The sequence below is a fragment of the Bos javanicus genome, chromosome 23 (assembly GCF_032452875.1).
Source record: "Bos javanicus breed banteng chromosome 23, ARS-OSU_banteng_1.0, whole genome shotgun sequence".
Taxonomy (NCBI): Eukaryota; Metazoa; Chordata; class Mammalia; order Artiodactyla; family Bovidae; genus Bos; species Bos javanicus.
Window position 1 is genome coordinate 39819938 of NC_083890.1, and position 24211 is coordinate 39844148.

General features: G+C 46.2%; 1 protein-coding gene, 1 long non-coding RNA gene and 1 other non-coding gene across 3 annotated transcripts in view; 1 reads left to right on the forward strand and 2 right to left on the reverse strand.

Annotated features, from left to right (window-relative positions):
• The first annotated feature begins 3106 nt into the window (after positions 1-3106).
• Positions 3107-5653, forward strand: NHLRC1 (NHL repeat containing E3 ubiquitin protein ligase 1). Its single transcript, XM_061398769.1, has one exon. The coding sequence runs from the start codon at positions 3168-3170 to the stop codon at positions 4350-4352; it is 1185 nt and encodes a 394-aa protein (XP_061254753.1). The 5' UTR covers positions 3107-3167; the 3' UTR covers positions 4353-5653.
• Positions 5654-13116: 7463 nt separating this feature from the next.
• On the reverse strand, positions 13117-13223 carry LOC133237102 (U6 spliceosomal RNA). The gene has a single exon (XR_009733133.1). It is a non-coding gene; the product is annotated as a U6 spliceosomal RNA (small nuclear RNA).
• Positions 13224-22730: 9507 nt separating this feature from the next.
• The window catches only part of LOC133236647 (uncharacterized), a 31014-nt gene continuing 29533 nt past the window's right edge, over positions 22731-24211 (reverse strand). Inside the window, exon 3 of the long non-coding RNA XR_009732963.1 lies at positions 22731-22946. This is a non-coding gene — a long non-coding RNA (uncharacterized LOC133236647). The remainder of the gene's footprint in view (positions 22947-24211) is intronic.

Below are 24211 nucleotides of genomic sequence, written 5' to 3' on the forward strand. Positions count from 1 at the left end.
TGTTTTCCATATTGATTGAAGTTGAAAGAATTTAACTTGATGTCATTTGAGGGACTTTTGTATCACTGGTTCTCAAACTTGGCTGTACATGATAAGCTCGAAGGGAACTTTAAAAAAATCCTAGCTGCCCAAGGACTTCCCTGGTGGACCAGTGGCTGAGACTCCACACTCCCAGTGCAGGGGGACTGGGCTCGATCCCTGGTGGGGGAACTAGATCCCACAGGCCACAACTAAGACCCAGTGCAACCGAATAAAACATCCCAGCTGCCAGACCACACCCTGGACAAATTACTCGTTGGAGGATGAGACCCAGGTATTTACCATGTGCAACCAACATTGAAAATGACTGAGATAGTTAAGACCATGGGCTCTGAAAACTGCCTGGCTTCAAAGCCCAGCCTGGTCGCTTCCTAGCCCCGTGACCCTGGGCAAGAAAGTTAACCTCTGCAAACACTATGGCAGAAACAGGGTGATGAAAATAACACATCTTGTAAGGACTGTCATGTGGTTTAAATAAGATAACCTGTGCAAACCACTTAAAAGAGGGTGAGCATGCAGTAAGCTGATTATTAACTATCAACTTTCTAATTTCATATTCATTTCTCTGGAACACATTTCCAGCCATGGTCCTTGCCTCTAACACAAATTCACCTGTGTATTTCATGTATTGTCCTATGACATTCCTTCGTTCACATTGCTATTGTTGTTCAGTCGCTCAGTCATGTCCAACTCTTTGTGACCCCATGGACTGCCGCACGCCAGGCTTCCCTGTCCTTCACTACTATCTCCCTGAGTTTGCTCAAATTCATGTCCATTAAGTTGGTGATGCCATCCAACCATCTCATCCTGTGTTTCCCCCTTCTCCTGTCTTCAATCTTTCCCAGCATCAGGGTCTTTTCCAGTGAGTCTGCTCTTTGCATCAGATGGCCAAAGTATTGGAGCTGCAGCATCAGTCCTTCCAATGAATATTCAGGACTGATTTCCTTTAGGATTGACTGGTTTGATCTCCTTACTGTCCAAGGGACTCTAAAGAGTCTTCTCCAGCACCACAGTTCAAAAGCATCAATTTTTCGGTGCTCAGCCTTCTTTATGGTCCAATTCTCACATCATACATGACTACTGGAAAAACCATAGCTTTGACTATTGGGACCTTTGCTGGCAAAGTGATGTCTTACATAAATTCATTTTTCAAGTGTTCATTGAGCATCTACTTTACTATGAGAGGGCTTCCCTGGTGGCTCAGTAGTAAAGAATCCACCTGCCAATGTAAGAGTCACAGGTTCGATTTCTGGATTGAGAAGATCCCTGGGAGAAGGAAATGGCAGCCCACTCTAATATTCTTGCCTGAGAAAACCCATGGACAGAGGAGCCTGGCAGGCTACAGTCCATGCGGTCGCAAAAGAGTCGGACATGATTTAGTGACTAAACAACAAAAACAACAACTTACTATGAGAATTATAGAAGGTCCGAAAGAAAACGCATGCACCTGCCTCATCTACTTGGGTTTTAATTTCCCTCATGCACCTGTGTTTTCCCAATAGATCATAAGTATCATGAGCTCTGAGACTAGGTTTCACACCTGGCCAGCCCCAGCCCCTAGCATCCAGTGCTGCTGACGGGAAATCGGAGGGCGCTTTGCTGGGTACCAGGGAGCAGCCTGCTTGTCCTCAATAGGTGTCCTCAAGTGTAAAGGGAAGGCGCTCCATCCATGACTGGTGTGACAATTGCAGGTCTGACTGCGTGCTGTGGATTGTTGTTGTTCAGTCACTCAGTCTTATCTGACTCTTTGCGACCCCACGGACTGCAGCACACCAGGTTTCCCTGTCCATCATTAACTCCCAGAGCCTACTCAAACTCATGTCCATTGAGTCTGTGATGCCATCCAACCATCTCATCCTCTGTCGTCCCCTTCTCTTCCTGCCTTCAATCTTTCCCAGCATCAGGGTCTTTTCCAATTCGTCGGTTCTTCACGTCAGGTGGCCCAAGTATTGGAGTTTCAGCTTCAGCATCAGTCCTTCCAATGAATATTCAGGACTGATCTCCTTTAGGATGGGCTGGTTGGATCTCCTTGCAGTCCAAGGGACTCTCAAGAGTCTTCTCCAACACCACTGTTCAAAAGCATCAATTCTTTGGTGCTCAGCCTTCTTTATGGCCCAACTCTCACATCTATCCATACATGACTACTGGAAAAGCCATAACTTTGACTATATGGACCTTTGTTGGCAAAGGAATGTCTCTGCTTTTTAATACGCTGTCTAGGCTGTGGATCAATTTCAGTTCAGTCGCTCAGTCATGTCCGACCCTTTGCAACCCCATGGACTGCAGCATGTCAGGCTTCCCTGTCCATCACCAATTCCCAGAGCCTACTCAAACTCATGTCCATTGAGTTAGTGATGCCATCCAACCATCTCATCCTCTGTCATCCCGCTCTCTTCCCACCTTCCATCTTTCCCAGCATCAGGGTCTTTTCCAATGAGTCGGTTCTTCGCATCAGGTGGCCAAAGTATTGGAGTTTCAGCTTAAGCATCAGTCCTTCCAATGAATATTCTGTGGATCAGTTCAGTTCAGTTCAGTCGCTGAGTTGTGTCCAACTCTTTGCGATCCCATGGACTGCAGCACGCAGTCTATTCTGTGGATTCTGCTAAGTCACTTCAGTCGTGTCCGACTCTGTAATTGCTGCTACTGCTAAGTCGCTTCAGTCGTGTCCGACTCTGTGCGACCCCATGGACTGCAGCCACCAGGCTTCTCCGTCCATGAGATTCTTCAGGCAAGAACACTGGAGTGGGTTGCCATTTCCTTCTCCAATGCATGAAAGTGGAAAGTGAAAGTGAAGTCGCTCAGTCGTGTGTGACTCTTAGCGACCCCATGGACTGCAGCCTACCAGGATCCTCCATCCATGGGATTTTCCGGGCAACAGTACTGGAGTGGGGTGCCTTTGCCTTCTCCAACTCTGTGATTAGAACTTGTTAAAATCCACTCTGCGCCTCTCCGGATACAGTGCGGCGCGCGCCCACAAGGGGGCGGCACGTCTCGGCCGAGCGGCCGGACAAAGTGGACGTCAGGCCCAGCGGCCCCGCCCCGTGACCGTGACCCCAGGCCGCGCCGGCGCGGCGTCCAGCTCGGAGGGCAGACGGCGCGGCCCGAGCGTGCGGGGCGGCGGCCGCGCGATGGGGGCCGAGGCCGCTGGGAGCGGGCCGGCGCTGCGGGAGCTGCTGCGCGAGGCCGAGACCAGCCTGCTTGAGTGCAAGGTGTGCTTCGAGCGGTTCGGCCACCGCCAGCAGCGGCGCCCACGCAACCTGTCCTGCGGCCACGTGGTCTGCCTGGCCTGCGTGGCCGCCCTGGCGCACCCGCGGACGCTGGCCCTCGAGTGCCCCTTCTGCCGGCGGGCCTGCCGGGGCTGCGACACCAGCGACTGCCTGCCAGTGCTCCACTTCCTGGAGCTCCTGGGCTCCGCGCTGCGGCCCGGCCCGGCTGCCCCGCGCGCCGCCCCCTCCGCCCCGGGGGTCCTCACCTGCCAGCACGCCTTCGGCGGCTGGGGGACCCTGGTCAACCCCACCGGGCTGGCTCTGTGTCCCAAGACGGGGCGGGTGGTGGTGGTGCACGACGGCAAGAGGCGAGTCAAGGTCTTCGACTCCGGGGGAGGCTGCGCGCATCAGTTTGGAGAGAAGGGGGACGCTGCCCAGGACCTTCGGTACCCGGTTGACGTCACGGTCACCAACGACTGCCACGTGGTCGTCACCGACGCCGGCGACCGCTCCCTCAAAGTATTTGACTTTTTCGGCCAGATCAAACTCGTCTTGGGAGGCCACTTCTGCTTGCCGTGGGGTGTGGAGACCACCCCGCAGAATGGGGTCTTGGTCACGGACGCGGAGGCGGGGTCCCTGCACCTCCTGGAAGTCGACTTTCCCGAAGGGGTCCTCCGGAGGACTGAACGGTTGCAGGCTCACCTGCGTCGCCCGCGGGGGGTGGCGGTGTCCTGGCTCACCGGGGCCATCGCGGTCCTCGAGCACCCGCTGGGGCCCGGCGCCTGCAGCAGCACCACGGTGAAGGTGTTCAGCGCGAGCATGCAGCTCATCGGCCAGGTGGACTCCTTCGGGCTGAGCCTCTTTTTCCCTTCCAAGATCACCGCCTCCGCCGTGGCCTTCGATCACCAGGGCAACGTGGTGGTTGCCGATACTTCCAGTCCGGCTGTCCTCTGTCTAGGCAAACCGGAGGAGTTTCCAGTGCTGAAGCCCATCATCACCCACGGTCTTTCGCATCCCGTGGCGCTGACCTTCACCAAGGAGAGTTCTCTTCTTGTGCTGGACAGCGCGGCCCATTCTGTAAAAGTCTACAAGGTTGACTGGGGGTGATGGGGTGTGGTGGGGGTCCTGGGACCTGCTCCAGAAGCCCTGGAGCTGCCCCGGTTGAGCCCTGAATCAATGACTTAATCATCTGTTCAATAGAGATGACTGTAACTGCCTGGTAGACTTAACAAAGGTGGGGGCCATTATTAAAGAATAATAATGAAATCTACCATTGATGGATTATGTACTCCTAGTGCCAAGAAATTTGTGAATATTAGCCCCTTTAATCCTTTAACGGCCCAGTGGTAATTTCTATTACGTATCTCATTTTAAGGATGAGAAAACTAAGACCCAGAGAGCTAAAGAGATTTATCCAAGGTCACATTTACTTACTCTGACAGTCACAAATGGAACTCAATTCTGACTCCAAAACGCCTTGCTCTTAAATAAGACAACAGATGTGGAAAAATATATATGAGTGTATATTGTTGCTACATGTACTCTATTTACAAGTAGCTATTAGAGGCACAGAGAAAGGAGACTTCGTAGAGTTCAAGAGAAAAAGGATTTTGTGGTGGATGTCAGTTTAGTGCAACATACAATTCCTTTGATGGCTCTTTAGATGAAGTTACTGTGGATCTTGAGTTACTTGAAAAACAAAAGCAATCAACTTTGCTTATTCAAAAGGTCAACACTTCTCTTAGTACCTGTAACTCCTCTGCTATAGGCACTTATGAAATACTACTTGGTTGGTTGAGAAAGGTTTGTGTTTTTGTTTTTTTGTGTGTGTTCTAAGAAATCTTTACTTAATCAAGATAACTAAGATTTTTTTTTTCTTATGTTTTCTTCTACAAGTTGTTAATTTTTGGGTGTCCCATTTTGAGTTGATTCCTGTCTACAACATGAAGTATGGGTTGAGGTTTATTTATTTATTTATTTATTTGATATGAGGGTATCCAATTATTCCAGCACTATTTGTTGAAAAGATTTTTTTTTTTTTTCCTCCTTGTGGCATGAGGGATCTTAGTTCCTTGGCTAGGGATCAAACCCGTGCTCCCTGTACTGGGAGCACAGAGTCTTAGCCTCTGGACTGGGAGGGAAGTCCAGGAGAAAGACTTATGTCAGTGTAAGTTCTGAACTCCTGTGGAATGCTCTACACATGTACTTGTGTTAGAGGACTGGATGATATTTCTGTTAGTGTAATATAGAGATAAGTCACCACAGTCAGTTCATGGCAGAAATGATTTTGCTTGCCTCTTTATGATCAGTGGTAATCTGAAGAACTTTTGTGATGGGGTTTTTCTCTGTCTATTTAAATCTGTCCCATATGTTGCAAACACCAGGCACTCAATAAATAATTCCTTTGATCCTGAGTTGGCATTTAACCACTGGCAAATCCCTCCTGGCTCAGACAATAAAGAATCTGCCTGCAATGTAGGAGATAGGGGTTTGATCCCTGGGTCAGGAAGATCCCCTGGAGAAGGGAATGGCAACCCACTCCAGTATCCTTACCTGGGAAATCCTATGGATCTAGGAGCCTGTTGGGCTACAGTCTGTGGGGTTGCAAAGAGTTAGACATGACTTGGTGACTAACACTTCCACTTTTCACTTTCAGACACTTTAACTACTTCTTGAATTGACGTGATGGCTTGACCAAGATGATGCCTGCTATAAGGTTGCATTGATTAAGTGAATAGGTGGAGATTTCGGGTGAAGTAGCTGCTTCTCTATAAGCTGTATGTCTAGCTGGTATAACATTTCAGAGTTAAGGGCTGTTGGAAAAATACCAAATAGCCAGCACCTCAGAAGCAGTAGCAAAACTTTTTCCTCGGGGAAGAAATAGTGGTTTTGAAAGGTGAGGGTTTGCTTTAGGTAATAGCTGATGCTTTATCAACAATAGGATTCTAATTTACAAAGCATTTTCATAGATATAATGTACATTCTAGACACAGCCCCCAAATTATGAAAAAGATTGTAGTTTGTTCTGTGAAGCTAAAAGAGAGAGCTAGGCTCCCGTACCAGTCTATAGAAGCCCATTTTGCTTCAATGCTCCCATCATGTAGCTCTGATACGATTTCAGGCATCATGGACCAACCACCATTTGTAAATGCATCATCCCAAATAGGGATCATGTAAATGCATCATCCCAAATAGAGCCCCCACCTTCCCCGCCGACACCTGTCCTTAGAAATCACCCTCAGGTCAGTGACATCATAGGAATTCTGAGTTGTATAACAAGAAAAGTTGTCTTAGATGGAGATACAGGTTCATACTTGGTCATTTGTGAATAGGGCAACCGTGGATTGATGTTACAAATGTTTTCCTTGGGAACAATGACATTTTAAGGCCTTGGGGTCCATTGAGCCAATCAAGAGACATTCTCTTATTTGAAATCATCAGTGGTATCATGTTTGCCTCTAGAGCTGAGTGTGTCTTTTCAGGCCAGGTGTGGAATATAAGCAGCATGTATGGAGAGATCTCTTATTACCATGTGGATTACCTAGCTGGAAGAATGGTGTGTGAGCTCCCAAGATGACGTGGGAGCGATTCAGAGAGGTGATCACAAGTGATCTAGTTAACGGCTACCTTTACTTGGTAGATGATCAGGCTGCGGATAGACAGCAGGGTTTCCAAAGACACCAGTTTTGCTGTTTCTGATCCACAGGCATGCACATGCTGAGGGGATAGGTTCAGTAACCTGTAACGGAGATGCTAAGTTCACCTTCTGGGCCGTGCTCTTTAAAGCAAGCTGGTTAAAGCACTCAAGCCGCACCCTGCTGAACACCACCAGATTGTTAGAGGAACTGGAGAGTCTGAGGTGGGCCAAAGGAAATCATCGCAGCACAAAGAAAGAGGTCCCTCAAAACTGTGTCTTTTGCAGCGACCTGGATGGACCTAGAGTCTGTCATACAGAGAGAAGTCACAAAGAGAAAAACCAACACTGGATATTAACGCATATACGTGGAATCGAGAGAAATGGTACAGATGATCTTACCTGCAAAGCAAAAATAGAGACACAGGCATAGAGAACAAATGTATGGCTACCAAGGGGGAAAGGAGAGGGTGGGATGAACTGGGGGATTGGATTGACTATATATACTATTGACACCGTGTATAAAGTAGATAACTAATGAGAACCTGCTATGTAGCACAGACAACTCTCCTCAATGCTCCCTGGTGACCTAAATGAGAAGGAAATACAAAGAGGGGGATACATGTAACAGTAGCTGATCCCCTTTGCTGTACAGCAGAGACTAACACAGCCTTGTAGAGCAACTACACTGCAATAAAAATCAATAAAATTTTTTTAAAAAACAATAAAATAAGAGGTTCCCAGGTGATGGAGGAGAGTTGGAATGACTCTCCAGAGGTCAGAGACAAAAGAACTCAACCACAAATAACTGGAGAAGGAAAAGGAATGGGCTTTTCCTGAAAATCCCCCTCAATCAGGTGCCTTTATGCCAGCACTAGCCACCATGGCTCGCCACCTGGTGTGTCCATAAAAGCAAGCAGAGGCCCCGTCAGCCACACTCATGTCACCTTCCATTTGTTCTTGTTTTGCCCAATTCCTGAGGCTTGGACTGTCTCTGGTTTTTGGCCTTGGTTTGGCCTTGGTTTGTCCCTGGTTTTGGCCTTGTTCTGTCCTCTGGACTTGATTTTCACAGTCTTCTTCCTTGGCGTTTCCTAAGGACTGTGGTTCAGAGTCATACCTCTTCCCTCTACTTAGACACACTCTGGATCCCGGACGCAAAGCATCACAACTTGTTTGTGCCTCATCCAGACCTTCCCTGGTGAGTCGGGTGAAGACCTCACTGAAAGTGAATTGTGTGCCTTTTGAGGAAGTATTCCATATACCGCAGAAAAATGGGGAAGACCCACTGATGATGGCAATTTAACCATCCTCCACCACTACGGAGAGACGAGATGTAGGCTGGTGGCTAGCGACCCACTCCAGGGCTTCTCGGAGAAGGCAATGGCACCCCACTCCAGTACTCTTGCCTGGAAAATCCCATGCAGGGCTGCAGTCCATGGGGTCGCTAACAGTCGGACACGACTGAGCGACTTCACTTTCACTTTTCACTTTCATGCATTGGAGAAGGAAATGGCAACCCACTTCAGTGTTCTTGCCTGGAGAATCCCAGGGATGGGGGAGCCTGGTGGGCTGCCTCTATGGGGTCCCACAGAGTCGGACACGACTGAAGCGACTTAGCAGCAGCAGCAGCCAGGGCTTCTGGGGCTTCCCTGGTAGCTCAGTCAGTAAAGGAGCCTACAATGCAGGAGACCCAGGTTCGATCCCTGGGTTGGAAAGATCCACTGGAGAAAGGAATGGCAACCCAATCCAGTATTCTTGCCTAGAGAATTCCATGGACAGAGGAGCCTGGCAGGCTACAGTCCATGGGGTCGCAAAGAGTCGGACACAACTTAGTGACTAAACCATCACCACCCTGGTGATGTACTATGATTGATAAGGAGACGAAGTGTTTTCTTGAAGAATATGTAGGAAATATGAGAGGGAGGCTGCCAGGACTCACCACAGTGACTGTGCTGAGCCATCATGGTTGTCTATCGCGCCCACCGCCCCTTCTAAGGAAAACCTACTCCCCTCCCCCACAGGCCCTGCTGAGGAGCTAGCCCTCAGCCACCATGTTTCCTAATTGGATAGGAGTGCCCACCAATAGGGAGAAGGCAATGGCACCCCACTCCAGTACTCTTGCCTGGAAAATCCCATGGACCAAGGAGCCTGGTGGGCTGCAGTCCATGGGGTTGCTAAGAGTCGGACATGACTGAGCGACTTCACTTTTCAGTTTCATGCATTGGAGAAGGAAATGGCAACCCACTCCAGTGTTCTTGCCTGGGGAATCCCAGGGACAGGGAGGGCTGCCATCTATGGGGTGGCACAGAGTCGGACACAACTGAAGCGACTTAGCAGGAGCAGCAGCAGCCCACCAATAGGAAGAGCAACCTGTCTATCAGTGTCCCGCCGAATATATTCAATTAGATCAGGAAGCTAGCCTGTGACTTGGCCTCAGATGAACAGCTTTTCTCAAAAGGGACAAGGAGATCCAGTTAGATTCTTTTAGATCCAGTTAGAGGTGGCAGGATTGCCTTTTTTTTTTTAATTGAAGTGTAGTTAGTTTTATGGGCTTCCCTCTTGGCTCAGTCGGTAAAGAATCTACCTGCAATGCAGGAGACCAGGGTTCAATTCCTGGGTCAGGAAGATCCCCTGGAGAAGGAAATGGCAACCCAATCCAGTATTCTTGCATGGAGAATCCTGTGGACACAGGAGCCTGCCGGGCTACAGTCCATGGGGTCACAAGAATCAGACACGACTTAGTGACTAAACCACCACCAGAGTTGGTTTACACTATTGTTTTTGTTTCAGATATACACCAAAGTGATTCAGTTATACACACATCTTTTTTAGATTCTTTTCCCTTATAGGTTATTATCAAATATTGAGTGTGGTTCCCTGTGCTGTGTAATCTATTTCCATTTTCAAGCCGCTGATGGATAAATCTGGATGGACTAAAAGTGATGATACAGGAAGGCCAATTCCATTACATTTTGGAGTTAATTTCCACAAAATTATACCAGTCCCCTCTGGTGGACACTAAAATGTAAATCTCAAAATTAGTAACTTTTCTTCTCTGACCAGTCAGTACAAAATACATTATATGAATTTGTTAAATTTGCTAGCAGCACTATCTGTACAAGTTGAACACAGGATATTCAAATGCATTCTGATTATAGACAAAATCTATTAATTCATAAGGGTTTTGGGGAAGAGGGGAGAGTTATGTCTTTGTCAGGTTTTACTGTTAGGGTGGTGCTGGCCTCATAAAATGAGTTGGGAAATGTTCCTTCCAGCTTTATTTCCTGAAAGAACTTGTATGACAGTGTTGCCATTTCTTCTTAAATGTTTGATAGAGTTCACCAGTGAAACCTAGTGGCCCAAGAAATTTCTTGATGTGTGTACATTCAGAGTTTATGGTTGTTTTCTGTAGAAAGATGGGCCAGTTGGAGCTTACTCAATCATACTGGAACAGGAATTTTAAAAACCTTTTAAATTTCTTTGAAATTTTTTTTTTTTGGGCAAGCATTTTATCACTATTTCTTGTGTGCTCATTTTGTGTTGAGCAAGGTGCAAAGCTGTGAGGATGTGAAGGTTCCCAGGTGCGGATGGTTGGGGGTCAGGTGTGGAGATGGACAAGCTAATCAGAAGAATACGGCATAGGATGGTGAGTGCTCTGGAAAGCACATGCTGGGGGGATGGGGCGGGGGGGAGAAGGGCCCAGTAGCCAGAACCGAACAGATATTGGAAGAGATGACATCACCCTAGAATTCCAGACTGATTGATGTCATCAATGCTGGACACTTCATCCAAAACAAACTAAAAAACTAAAAGTAAACATTTGTCTTTAAGTATTGATTCTTTGTGGTCCCGACGTTAGGATCTATTTTTCTGTCGCTGTAGCCTGTCAGCAGGATGACAGCTGATGGTCAGTGATGCTCAGCTGAGTTTTTGAGCATCTCGGGGTATTTTTTGATATTTTTACATTTAGCTAAACACCACAGTAGTAAGTGTATTCTAAAAAGGTCAAAAGTGCCCTCTTTGGACAAAGCTCATTTGTTGTTACAATGAAATCCTCCCCACAGTGAAACATTTTATAATCCTCTCCCACATTTAGTCCTTTCCCATCATTGCGGCGGTGACAGATTTTATGGGAGGAGGAGTCACGTGGACATAACACGTACTTCCCTGATACAGAGACGCTTGCTGCTAGAAGACTCCTCCTGTTTCCTGTGGTCTTGACACCTCTCGATGCTTGGCACCTGCTTTGTTGCTAAATCAGGATCTTGCTGGGCTCTTGGCACTGATTACTCAAGTCCTCCCCTCCCCCAGCTTCAGCTACTCAGGGGACATCCCTCCTGTGCAGTAACGGTCAGAGGCAAAATATTCAAGAGAAAGACACTGCAGCTTTTCACCTGGAGCTATTTTTCATGAATTGTAAACTGTATGTCAAAAGAGGCCAGAAACAGGGACTGCTTTCAAAGAACCATGATGGAGAAACATGAAACATTAGAAGAGTTTTGGCTCCAGGCACCCAGCACTTGGTCAGAATATGAGAAAAGCTTCTCCAGTTATTGAGGGTTGATTTGATGGGATATTTCACAACTGAGTTCGAAAGTATTTTACGGGGCCAGGGGTGCCTGGCACCCCATTCCAGTACTCTTGGCTGGAAAATCCCATGGACGGAGGAGCCTGGAAGGCTGCAGTCCATGGGGTGGCTGAGGGTCAGACACGACTGAGCGACTTCACTTTCACTTTTCCCTTTCATGTATTGGAGAAGGAAATGGCAAGCCACTCCAGTGTTCTTGCCTGGAGAATCCCAGGGATGGGGGAGCCTCATGGGCTGCCATCTATGGGGTCGCACAGAGTCAGACACGACTGAAGCGACTTAGCAGCAGCAGCAGCAGGGGGTGCCAGAGCGTGTGTCAATAAGATCTTGTCTTTGTTATGAAACATGCCAAATAATTTATGAATACTGCCTAGCACCATGTCTTCGTGTGCACACCATCAATGAAAGGCTTCCCGTCAGGATGTGACCTTTGCTTGGGTTCCATGCTCTCTCTCCCAGCCAAGTCAACTCATTACCGTCTCCCTTGTGGGGAGAAGGGCTCCTGCCTGCAGCTCTCCTGTGGACACACTGTGAAGTTGGCCCCTGGCCCCCCAGGAGCAGTATGAGAGGCTTCCAGTTAAAGGTTTTCCTGTCTGGTGCCCAGGGTCTGCCATCCAGGGCATAGGCCTCACTACTGGCTCCCATCTAGGCTCCAAGGGCAGCCTGGACTTGGCTCTTACCCTCAGCACCGTGGTACCAACCCAGGTACGACATCTGGGCCCCAGCTTTGCTCTCACTCAGCTGCTGTAGGCATCCTTGCCTCCATCCCTAGCTGTGACCCACGGTGACACTTTCTGTCTTACCTAATGCTGTTAGAGACCAGGGAGTGTATGAGGTTGAGTATTTTTGGACCATTACTGGGACAGAGGCAGAGGATAAGAGAGTAGCAAGTGGAAATGGTACCAAGAATGAATGGCTTCTCATTGGATGAAGAGACTTTACACTGGGTACCAGCCTTCAGTTCTTACACAGACTCATCTTGTCCTCATCATAGCCTAGGAAATATTGGGTTGGCCAAAAGGCTGATTCGGGTTTTTCTGTGAGATGTTATGTATGTCCGTAAGATGCTTCATCTTACGATCTAAAGGAGCCTCAAGAGTGTCCAAGGTCAGACTCCTAGAAGACATCATGTATTCATATTATAAGGACTTTGCTTTACACCTTATGTCAAGGCAGCACAAAGCTGGCTTTCAGTCTATACTCGGAGATCCACAATAGAAGAAAATGATTGGCTCCTTTGAGTTTTGAGTGAGATGTCAAACTACTAATATGTTGTTGGACTCTTTTGTTTGTTTGGCCACACCACGTGGCATGTGGGATCCTAGTTCCCCAACCACTTCATTTTGAAGTGCAGACTCTTAACCCCTGGACCACCAGGGAAGTCCTTACGCTGTCTAATTTTTTTTTTGAGGAGTGGGAGGAGAATCACCTGCTACCCATTGAAAGGATTTTTTTTGGATTATCAGAGCTCCTGTGATACAAAGGTTTTCAAGTTTGGTAGGATCACAGAAAGGGCTTCCCAGGTGATGCCATTGTAAAGAATCCACCTACCAGTGCAGAAGATGCAAAAGACACAGGTTTAATCCCTGGGTCGGAAAGATCACCTGGAGTAGGCAGTGGCCACCCACTCCAGTATTATTATTTTAAAAAAAGATATGGAATGCTTCAGGAATTTGCATGTCATCCTTGGTCAGGGGCCATGCTAATCTTCTCTGTATTGTTCCAGTTTTAGTATATGTGCTGCCAGAGCGAGCACCCGCCCCAGTATTCTTGCCTGGGAAACCCCATGGACAGAGGAGCTTGGCAGGCTACAGTCCTTGGGGTTGCAAAGAGTCAGACACCACTGAGCTGGCGCACTCACACACACCCACACGCCCCCCCCACACACACACACAGCCACACACACAGGATAACAGAAATCTTGACGTGTAAGTCCCTCACTTTCTAAATAAGTAAATTGAAGCCTGAAGAGGTTAAGTAACTTGGACAAGTGATTAATCTTCTTAGGAGAAAAACCAGAATTCTAAACCTTGCTGCCATTGGAATTCTCTCTGATTTTGGATTTTCAGCAACATAAACTGCACACGGTGTATTTTCTACGTAGATATGCAGAATCGGAGAGTCAGCAGCTGATGTCAGCTCTGCTGACTCCTAACCAAGTTTGGTTTTCCCATTGTTATCCTGCTTTTTCCTATAAGTAGACACTTTTCTTATAACCACGGTATTTACTTATCTTACTGTAATGTGTATAAGCATGTGATAAACATATAATGTATAATTCTAACCCTACAGGATGTTACTAGGTGGTATTGTGGAAAAAGAGGTTCTGTATTTAATTAAATTTATGAGTTAAATGGGTTTCTTTATTGCAATTGATCTCAAAGCCATCAATAAGCTATTTTGCATTATAAATTGCAAAATAAATGGAATGGTTAGATACAGAGTACCGTGTTTTCCAAACTTACCCGACCCCAGGTCTGCTGCTAGAAATACTGTTTTGGCAGCCTGAATTTTCACATTTTTCCTTTCTCCCCATGCTTCCATTCTGCCCTTTTCTTTGGTATTTTTGTTTCTGGGTCTTCATTTTTTAATTCTTACCTTCAATTTTCATCCTCTCCCCGTCTTCTGTCACTCCAAGTTCCTACATTTGGGTGCTTTTCTGGTGATAATTCTCCTTCTCTCAGTCTTTGTGTGTGGCTTTTTTTTTTTTTTTTTGTAGGGGAGAGAGGGTGAAGGAGGGTAACGAGCTCCAATGAGCCAGTGTCTCTTGCAGGTTTAGGGAAGAATGACCAACCTGGGCTCACTCAGATCAGCTTTGACTTAATTGTATCTCAATATATCTGCGCCCTGAGGTGGGCTTGTGGGAAAGAGCAGCTCGTACCGATGCCTTCCAGCTGGCCCCCTTTGTTGAAGTCTCCTCACCTTTCCAGGAACAGCCCAGCAGTGAAACTTCTCTGCACGTTATCCAGTCATTGAAGGCTCCCTCTAGACATCAGGTGTCTCACCCGCAAGCCAGTTCCAGCCCCACATTCAACCTTTTGTCTCCAGACAAGGTAGCTCTCTGTCCAGAGTGGCATTTACACTTCCACTTGTACTCTGCTTTGTTCCTGCTGTTGCTTGGGCACTGCTTTCGGGATCTTAGTGCCCTGACCAGGGATTGAACCCACGCCCCCTGCAGTGGAAGCCTGGAGTCCCTACCACTGGACCACCAGGGAAGTCTCAACATTTACACTTTGACTGGGAGAATCAGCCTCCCTGATCACGAGCCCCGGCAGTTATCTCTGAGTGTTGCTGTCTTTCACCTTTCTCAAGTGTTCTGTTTCCTACATTTGCCTTATTGTATCCACAAAATTCCTGCAGTGATTCTGAACTTATTTTATACATGGGTATGATTTCTCTTCATTTAGAGTTGTAAGATTTAAAATTCCCTAATTTTCAAGGTTCTTTACAGACTTCATGGTACAGTTTTGAGTAGTACCATGCTTCTTCCATAGGATAAATGGTATCAGGACCTCCATTCATGCTGATCCAATTGGATGAACACCTCATGGACTTTTCTACTTCTCACAATTTGTCCCTCGGAATTGTTCCCATTCATTCTGAAACTGAGATGCATCCTACACAAATCACTTTTTTTGAGGAGTTTCGGGCCTGTGTCCTCATTGTGGAGACCACAAAGCCGAACAAGCCATTTCCAAGGCCAGGTGTGAATCATTGACAGGTAGCTCTTTGGATGGGCTTCCAAGGTGGTGCTTGTGATAAGGAATCCTCTGCCAATACAAGAGATGTGGGTTCAATTCCTGGGTTGGGAAGATCCCCTGGAGTAGGAAATGGCAACCCACTCTAGTTTTCTTGCCTGGGAGATCCCAAGGACAGAAGATCCTGGCGGGCAACAATCCATGGGGGTCCCAAAGAATCAGACATGACTGAGCACACACAGCAGTGTGGATAAACTTTGTACTCATCCATGTTCATTTCAAAGTTTGATACTATCTGTAAGAGTAAATCAGAAAGCAAATTCTGAAATATTGATGGTAAGTAGATTTTTTGTGTTTTCTATTTTAATGGCTTTCCTAGAGACATACATACTCTTCTTACTATTTTATATTGAATCAGACCTTCCTATGGCTGGTTCTTGTCACACAGGGCTGTCAACTAGCAGCTGACCCTGTGTCATCTTTAAGCATTTTGGTATGCATTGGGATTTGTCCATAAGGAGCATAGACTAATTGGAAATAGGTAGAGAACTACAACCAGCCACAGACTATCCCGTGTACCCCTCATCCAGCCATCCAGCCATGCCTCTGGGACTCACTAAGTGGTGATAGCCAGTGCATACCCGGAAGGCCCTCTCCAGGTACAACTGAAGGAACCGTAGCAGAAATGATGCCTGATCTGATAACACCCAGATCCAGGAAAGAAGAAGCTAAAGAAGGTTACTTCTGCTATATACCTGAGCCTCAGGTAATCTGATCGGTACTACCTGGCTGGCCATTAGTTTAACTAAGTTACTCGTTTGGGCTCAGGTATCACATCAAGGTGTTAAATTTAATCTCTAAAGACTTACGTGGTTTGGACTCAGAATGGTCTGTGAACTCAACTTCTTTCCTTTCTAGTGTTGCATCTATACTCTGTAACTGACCCAGATTTCAGGACTTGGCTGGGAACCACAAGGAAGGTCTGAGGCAGATGCAGGATTCAGTTCAGGAGGCTTTCAGTTCTGGTCTGGCTCTTTATTTATTTACTTTCTGGTTGCACCAGATCTTCATTGCTGCCTTCTCTAGTTGTGGCACGAGATGGCGGCTTCTCTTGTGGAACACAGCTCAAGGGCTTCAGTAGTTGCAGCACATGCGCGCACTCGTTGTGGCTCACGGGCTGAGTTGCTCCATGGCATGCGGGATCTTCCGGGACCAGGGATCGAACGGATGTCCCCTGCATTGCAAGGTGGACTCTTAACCACTGGGCCACCAGGGAAGCATTGGTCTAGCTCTTGATACCCCAGCTTGTCCAAGGTTTCCAGTTTTCTGTCTCTCCTGTGATCTGAATGAAACTTAAAACCCTTGGACAGTAGAGTAGCAGACTTTCATCATGAGAGTCCAGGGTTGAAGTCTGTTCAAAACCATGGCTCCGCTCCTTTCTTCTATCATCATAGATAAACATGGCCACAGTGGCAAATTCAGATGGCCAGTTATTAGCTCACACTCTTCTTATGGTATTATTAATCACTTTGTAAGCATTCAAGTAACTTTTTGTTTGTTTTCTTTTCCTTCCTTGGACTAGAGTGTTCTCTTTCATGCATAGAATAATTCAAGCAATTTCTACCTCTTTTCTACATAGAAATTTTGGCCTTGGACACACCACTAACAATCATAAATCCAGAGGTTTCCAGGGCAGCATTCAGGTAACACCGTGGGTTAGCCAGGGTAGAGAACCACTGACTTAGATGAATCAGGACTTATCCCCGAACCTCATCAGGGAGAAGTGAAATCAGAGGTCAGCCAGAGGACAAGGGGAAATAGCCGTTAGATAGGCAACTTGCAGATGACAAAGAAACGATTGTTGAATTTCTCCAAAGAAGATGCACAAATGACCAGCAAGCACATGAAAAGAAGCTCAGTATTGCTAACCATTAGGAAAATGCCAGTGAAAATCACAATGTACCCATTAGGATGGCTACTATTAAAAAATCAGAAAAAAGCAAGTGTTGTTGGAGTGGGGAGAAATTGGAACCCTTGTGCACCACTGGTTAGAGTGTACAATGGTGCAGCCACTGTGGAAGACAGTATTGTAGTTTCTAACAAAATTAAACATAGAGTTACTGTGAAACGTGAAAAAAGTTGAAGTGTAAGTCGTTCAGTTGTGTCTGACTCTTTGCAACCCCCTAGACTATAGCCAGTCAGTCTCCTCTGTCCCTGGGATTTCCCAGGCAAGAATACTGGAGTGAGTAGCCATTCCCTTCTCCAGGGGATCTTCCTGACCCAGGGATTGAACCTGTGTCACCTGTATTGCAGGCAGATTCTTTACCATCCGAGCCACCAGCAATTCCACTTCTGGCAAGGGCCCCGAAAGAACTGCAAGCAGGATCTGAAGAGAGATTTGTCCACCATGTTCATAGCAGCATTATTCACAATAGCCCAAAGGTGGAAGCAACTTAAGTGCCCACTGACAGATGAATGGATCAACAAAACATGGTCTCTACATACAATGAAATATGATTCTGCCTTAACAAGGAAGGAAATTCTGACACATGTGGCAGCGTGAGCAAACCTGGAGAATATTATGCTGAGTGAAATGAGCCAGTCACAGAAGAACAAATACTGTATGTCTCAGTCAGATCCCTAGAGACAGAATATAGAAAGTGAGTACTCAGGGACTGGGAGAAGAGGGGAACAGGGAGTTGTTTAATGGGTGTAAAGTCTCAGTTTCATAAGATGCAAAGAGTTCTGGAGATGGACTGCACAACAATGAATATACTTGCCACTTCTGAACTGTACACTTAAAGATGCTTCAGATAGTAAATTTGGTATCATGAGTATTTTGCCACAACTGAAAAATAAAATGTTCACTGAATAGACGCAGAGCTGAGAGAACCACCTGGCTTCTGTAGTGGAGACTTGTTGGAGAACACAGGTGAAGAAGCTGCATGGGATGGGAGAACCCTGAAAGCAGCATACTGCACTTCCCCAAAGAGCAGTGAACTTCAGATGCCCATGGTGTTCAGAAAGAGGAGGGAGGGTAGGAAATAAGAATCGAGAGAGAAATTCCAGCAAGAGGCAGCACCTAGATAGTGATCAGCCTATAGGGGAACCCCTGCCAGGTGTTCTTTGCAAAATGGCCTGAGGACCTGGCGAGATGAGGCAGCCCAAGACCCCATGGATTTTCTAAGTCTCAGAGGGGATTTTGCAAGGGCCAGGCTGAGCAGGTGTCTACTCATCCCTCCTTTTCCCATTCTAATGAAGCCACAGGGACTGGGCAACCCTAAACCACTGGTGATAGCAAAGCCTCTTCTATTTGGCTTAGGGCTGTGTATGAGTACTGATGTTTACATCTGAATGGATGTGATGGAGAGGGAATTTTATAGCTTATAAACGAAGAAAATGAAGTCGTACTTCTAAGCTCCAGGTGGCGATGCAGGAGACACAAGAGACATGGGTTCAATCCCTGGGTCTGGAAGATCCCCTGGAGAAGGGTATGGCAACCCACTTAAGTATTCTTGCCTGAAAAATTCCAGGGACAGAGGAACCTGGCAGGCTACAGTCCATGGAGGTCACAAAGAGTCAGACACAACTGAAGCGACTTAGCACACACGCTAAGTCTTGGTGATGTAAGCTGGAAGCTCTCCCGTCAGTCTCACCTCTTGTGTCTCCAGGTCCAGCAGAAGCCATCTGCTAAGTCCAAGGAGTGTGGACAGCGTTCTGTAAGCCAAAGAAAACCACCAGCTTTCCCCACCCTCTTCCACCACTTCCACACCTCCTCAGCTTACTGTCTTTTTTTTTTTTTTTTAACCTCAGCACTTCCTCAACAGGGCGGAGCACCTAATTAAATACTTTGGTATAAAGGGATTTTTCTTCAGGCTGTTGCCGATGAAAAGGGAAGTCGTCTTATTGCTAAGACAAAGAAAGACTTTGAAGTTTTCAAACTGTGCTTCCTGAAGTGTGGACAGCTAGCCACCTGACTCGGAATTACCTGAGAGAGCTGTTTAAAATGTCACTTCGGCCCACTGTTCCTTGGTCTTTGGAGGTGGAGCCCGGGAACTGCCTTTTAGCAAGGTGATTCTTAAGCCTCTGAGAATTGAGACAAGTCTTCAAAGGGCAGTTACCATAGAGAGGCTGCTGAGTGAGTGACCTTGAGGCAAACAGGTGCAGAGACAAAGGAGGAAACATTGATTGATTATCTCCTTTCAAGTATTTTGTATAGAAATTATGCCATTTAAAGTTATCAATGGAAGATTGCAAACAAGGGTCCGTCTAGTCAAAGCTGCGGTTTTTCCAGTGGTCATGTATGGATGTGAGAGTTGGACTATAAAGAAATCCAAGCACCAAAGAATTGATACTTTTGTTTTTTTTTTCTTTTTCTTTTTTTTTAAATTTTATTTAATTTCAGATATACACATGCTCCCCATCCTGAACCCTCCTCCCTCCCCCTCCCCATACCATCCCCCTGGGCCTTCCCAGCGCACCAGCCCCAAGCATCCAGCATCGTGCACTGAACCTGGACTGGCATCTCGTTTCATACATGACATTTCACATGTTTCAATGCCATTCTCCCAAATCTTCCCACCCTCTCCCACAGAGTCCATAAGACTGTTCTATACATCAGTGTCTCTTTTGCTGTCTCGTATACAGGGTTATCGTTACCATCTTTCTAAATTCCCTATATATGCATTAGTATACTGTATTTATGTTTTTCCTTCTGGCTTACTTCACTCTGTATAATAGGCTCCAGTTTCATCCACCTCATTAGAACTGATTCAAATGTATTCTTTTTAATGGCTGAGTAATACTCCATCGTGTATATGTACCACAGCTTTCTTATCCATTCATCTGCTGATGGACATCTAGGTTGCTTCCATGTCCTGGCTATTATAAACAGTGCTGCGATGAACATTGGGGTACACGTGTCTCTTTCCCTTCTGGTTTCCTCAGTGTGTATGCCCAGAATTGATACTTTTGAACTGTGGTGTTAGAGAAGACTCTTGAGAGTCCCTTGGACTGCAAGGAGATCCAACCAGTCCATCCTAAAGGAAATCAGTCCTGAATATTCATTGGAAGGACTGATGCTGAAGCTGAAACTCCAATACTTTGGCCACCTGATATGAAGAACTGACTCATTGGAAAAGACCCTGATGCTGGAAAAGATTGAAGGCAGGAGAAGGGGACGACAGAGGATGAGATGGTTGGATGGCATCACTGACTCGATGGACATGAGTTTGAGTGAACTCCGGGAGTTGGTGATGGACAGGGAGGCCTGGTGTGCTGCGGTCCATGGGGTTGCAAAGAATCAGACACAACTGAGTGACTGAACTGAACTGAACTGAAGTGACTTGCCTAAAAGCTGAGAAAACCAGAACTGAATCTAGTTTCTTGTTTGTTTGTTTTAGACTGAAACACATGACTTAGCAGGATCTTAGTTTCCCAACCAGGGACTGAGCCTGGGCCCCCGGCAGTGAAAGCACAGAGCCCTAACCCCTGGACCAGGGAATTCCTTGAATCCGTTCTAACGGAAAGCCCGTGGCTCTGCCAGCTCCCAGAATCTGTCCACTTTTGCATTTGTCAGGAAAGCCTAGAGAGTGATGAACTGAGTGGCTGTGTCCTATTTACCTTAAGACCCTATATTCATTTACGCCCATTGTACCCAGAGACCATTGTATCTGTAACGCAAGCCCTGCACCCAATAGGAGGCTCAGGGACCTTCCAGGCACCTACTTCGTTAAAATTAGAATTATAAACAAAACATTAAAAATAGAAACAAACAGCTCCTCCTCATGGGGCGAGTGTGACATCTGACAAAAGGAAGCGACACACCCTCAAATAAGGAAGAACTAGCCAAGTCCACGGGTGTGGTCTGATAGCAGATGTTCCCCTTCAGATCACATTTGAGCTTTGACCAGCTGCCGTTTTCATTCACCAGGAAGAGTTCACTTTTTAAGGTCTTGTGTAGTCAGTGCCTCTTCCTTTACATCCTCGTCCTTGGGAAGGCTCTGGTGGTCATGGTGGTCACAGTTCTTGGGAAGGAGATCAGGCAGTGAAGCCAATCACATGGTCATCCCACCAAGGTTTAGTAAAAAGCTGCAACTGTGTGCAAAAGTTAAAGATAAATAAGGCATCATGCCTGCTCCCAAGGAGCTTACAGTGCAGTGGGGGGAGTCGCAGTAGACAGCCTGTTTGAGCAAAGATCCACGCACAGTGAGTTTGGGGAGCACTGTGGAGCAGTGCTGAATCACTGTGGCCCAACCCAGGACCAGGCAGCAGGAGAGGGCAGGGAAGGCTTCCGGGAGGAAGTTACATCAAGACAAAGGCTTAGAGGGATGAGGGGGAGTGACTAGCTGAAGGGGGCTGGTAGAAGAGCCACCATGAGCAAAGCCAAGAAGGAAAGAAAATAGGGTTGAGGCTAAGAGTAAATCTGCGTCTACTGCAGATTCCCATCAACCATTTCCATGTGGCTACATCAGCATGTCGTTTTCTAGCAGATTTTCCCAAAGTCTTTACTTCCCCAAAGGCGTTTTGGCTGTTGCCCTGTGTAGTTTCCCTGACCAGTTTATTAGCTCTGAAATTAGCAGAAGTTCATCTGGTCTACCTTTCCCTCCATGCACAAATCTGTTTTTTCCATTTGAAGTTTAGAACATTGGTATTCTGCTTTCCACCTACACTCAATAATTCTTTAATGTTTAGACCTTCTGTTGGGAGACTGTTTTTAGTTGAAAAGGCTGAAACTATCTTATTTGATTATTGTGGGATGAGAGGGAAGAGTAAGGTATGTATCTGATGATGTTAAATCTGGAAAGTAGAAAGCTTTCTTGAAGAGGTGTGATGACTCTGAGGGAGAGGATTGCCCAGCCATTTGAAACACAGCCCGCTTGAAGTGTGAAGTGCTTTGGTCTGGCCAACCAACAAATGAGAAGAGTTCCCTCTTTTGGCCGAAGTCTTGAATTTTAATCAATGTATTTCATCATTCAGAGCAGGTCCAGCTCCACATAAACAATCTCCCATGTTTCTTTTAATTACTTCCCCATGAGAACAGATTTTTACGGATTGAAAGTCTATATTAATACAAATAGGATGAGAAACAGAGGAATCTGAGCCACTGGCTATTCCCATGGGAAATGCCACCACACATTCAGAAATTGATTGCAAGGGCCCAAAGACGTGGAAATCTTTGGAAATTTTTCTGCAGGAAAATAAAAGTTTGTGTAATTGCAATAATGAGCACCGGGCCAATGGAACATCAGTGATGACACATTACAAATATTGCTAATTGCTTTCTTTTGACCTTAAAGGAATAATCCCAACCCAAGCTATGTGATCACCAATGAAAGTCTTACAGCACAAAATGTAACTCCTGACAGAAGAGTGAAACTCAGTTGTTCTCTTAAGTTCTCAATCACGCCTTTGTAATAGAATGATGAATCATAATTTCAGAGCCCAGGAATAACACAGTTATTAAGGACCCCAATCCTAAATGGAATGCTAGACCACTGTCTTAAGCTGCATTCAAGACTGACTACATAATTTGCAGGACCCAGTGTGAAATAAAAACTTGGGGCTCCTTGTTTATGAATTATTACTAATTTCAAGATGGCAACAGTGGAGTTAAATCAGTTAGACACAAGGTCTTTCACAGGTCACACACACATGAAGCTAGCCCTACTTGAGTTCTTTCTTTGCAGACCCCGAGACTCTAGTTTATTTGGGAGGTAAGTCCATGAAGCATCAGTAGGAGGAGTGGGGAAGCGCCAAGGAACTGAAAACGTACCTTGTCCCTGGAGAAAAAGAAGAAAAAAATTAAAAGGTTTTAATATCTTTGTTATTGATTTTTTTTTAATTTTTGTTGTTTATTTGGTTGTACTGGGTGTTAGGTGCGGCACTCAAGACCTTTGATTTTCACTGTGGCATGCAGGATCTTCACTGTAGCATGCAGCATGTGGGATCTAGTTCCCCCACCAGGGACCAAACCCAGGCCCCATGTATGGGGCGCATGGAGTCTTAACCACTGAACTGTGAGGGAAATCCCTACCCTGCCTATTCTTGTTCGATGTCTATTTTTTCCATTAGACCCCTTAGCATATTAATCATAGTTATTTAAAATTCCTGGCCTGATAATTTTAACATCTCTGTGATATCTCAGCCTAATCTCATGCTTGCTCCATCTCTTCTGTGTTTTTTGCCTTTTAGTCTGCCTTATAATCTTTCATTCAATGCTGGATGTGGTGTGCTGAGTTTTAATAAAGAAACAACTCCTATAAACAGTTCTTCAGTGATGTGGTGATAAGGGGTGACAGAAAGGGGAGCATTATTTTATTTTTATCATCCTATGATTAGGAATCAGTCTTTTTTCTTTTCTTTTAAAACATTTTTTTGGCCGTACCATACGTGTGGGATCTTAGTTCCCCGACCAGGGATCGAACCCACACCCAGTGCAGTGGAAACACAGAGTCTTAACCATTGGACTGCCAGGGAAGTCCTGGGACTTGGTCTTTTAGTGCACCTATGCCTCTGGACTGTGAACGTCACACATAATTCTCAGTTTCCCGCCTACTCTTCAAGTAGGGCAGGATGACTGGAGTGGGCTCTGGAATTGGGTATTTCTCTTCTCTCACATGGAAGGCTCGAGCCAGCTAGGTAAGTATTTTCCTCTCCCAAGATCAGTTAGTCTTTGATAAGACCCTAGAAGATTAGGTCTGGTTAAATAGTTTCTCCCAAGAACAGAGCTTGTTAAGAGCAGAATGTATTTCAGGTGTATTTCAAAATGACTCCTTTTCCTCTTCTGCTGGAATCACAGGGGGATTTTTGTTTGAAACTCACTGTGAGGACCTGCTAGAGATTCTGAAGGCAAAGCTCACAGAAATGTGGAGTGGCTCCCAATTACTGGGTCCCTCTGGAGTTTTTATCTCTTAGTCTTATCCACATGAAGCCTCCAGCAATTTGTCAACTACAGCTCAAGTTCCCTACTCCAGCCCTGGTTCCCAAAAGGTTTCTGCTCCAGTAAGTTGTGATTCTTCGTATTTGCCTGTCAGTCTGTCTAATT